The 331-nt window shown below is 58.0% G+C and overlaps 1 protein-coding gene across 1 annotated transcript in view; it reads right to left on the bottom strand.

The window, feature by feature from the left end:
* The window catches only part of SAMD4A (sterile alpha motif domain containing 4A), a 99,665-nt gene that overhangs the window by 2,781 nt on the left and 96,553 nt on the right, over positions 1-331 (bottom strand). The window contains exons 9-10 of the mRNA XM_010135494.1: positions 174-243; positions 6-60 (exon numbers count right to left, since the gene is read on the bottom strand). Of these exons, the coding sequence (XP_010133796.1) occupies positions 6-60; positions 174-243 (125 nt within the window). The remainder of the gene's footprint in view (positions 1-5; positions 61-173; positions 244-331) is intronic.

Raw genomic sequence — 331 nt, 5'->3', positions numbered from 1 at the left:
CGAGCTGTGGCTGCGGCTGGGCATGCTGTTGCTGCCCCCGGGGTTGGCAAACCAGAGGTTCTGCAGGAAGGAAACGAGAAAAGGGGTGGGGGATGTACACCGAAGGCTTCTGTGGCATGTACTGGGAACACCTGGGCTCATCTCGCCCCACTCCGCCTCCTGGTACACCCCACTCCCATGGGTCCCTCTTTCACATCCCACCATGTGGAGAGTGCAACCCAAACGCCCGTGAACTGCCTTCGCCTGCTTGAAAAGGGGGGAAAAAAAGGGAGATCCAGACAGGTTAGAGGAGGAAAAGCAAAGGAAGCTTATGGGGAAGGGATGGAAAGGC

The sequence above is a fragment of the Buceros rhinoceros genome, unplaced genomic scaffold (assembly GCF_000710305.1).
Source record: "Buceros rhinoceros silvestris isolate BGI_N320 unplaced genomic scaffold, ASM71030v1 scaffold12294, whole genome shotgun sequence".
In the NCBI taxonomy this organism is placed as follows: domain Eukaryota; kingdom Metazoa; phylum Chordata; class Aves; order Bucerotiformes; family Bucerotidae; genus Buceros; species Buceros rhinoceros.
This window is presented reverse-complemented; position numbering and strand designations above follow the sequence as displayed.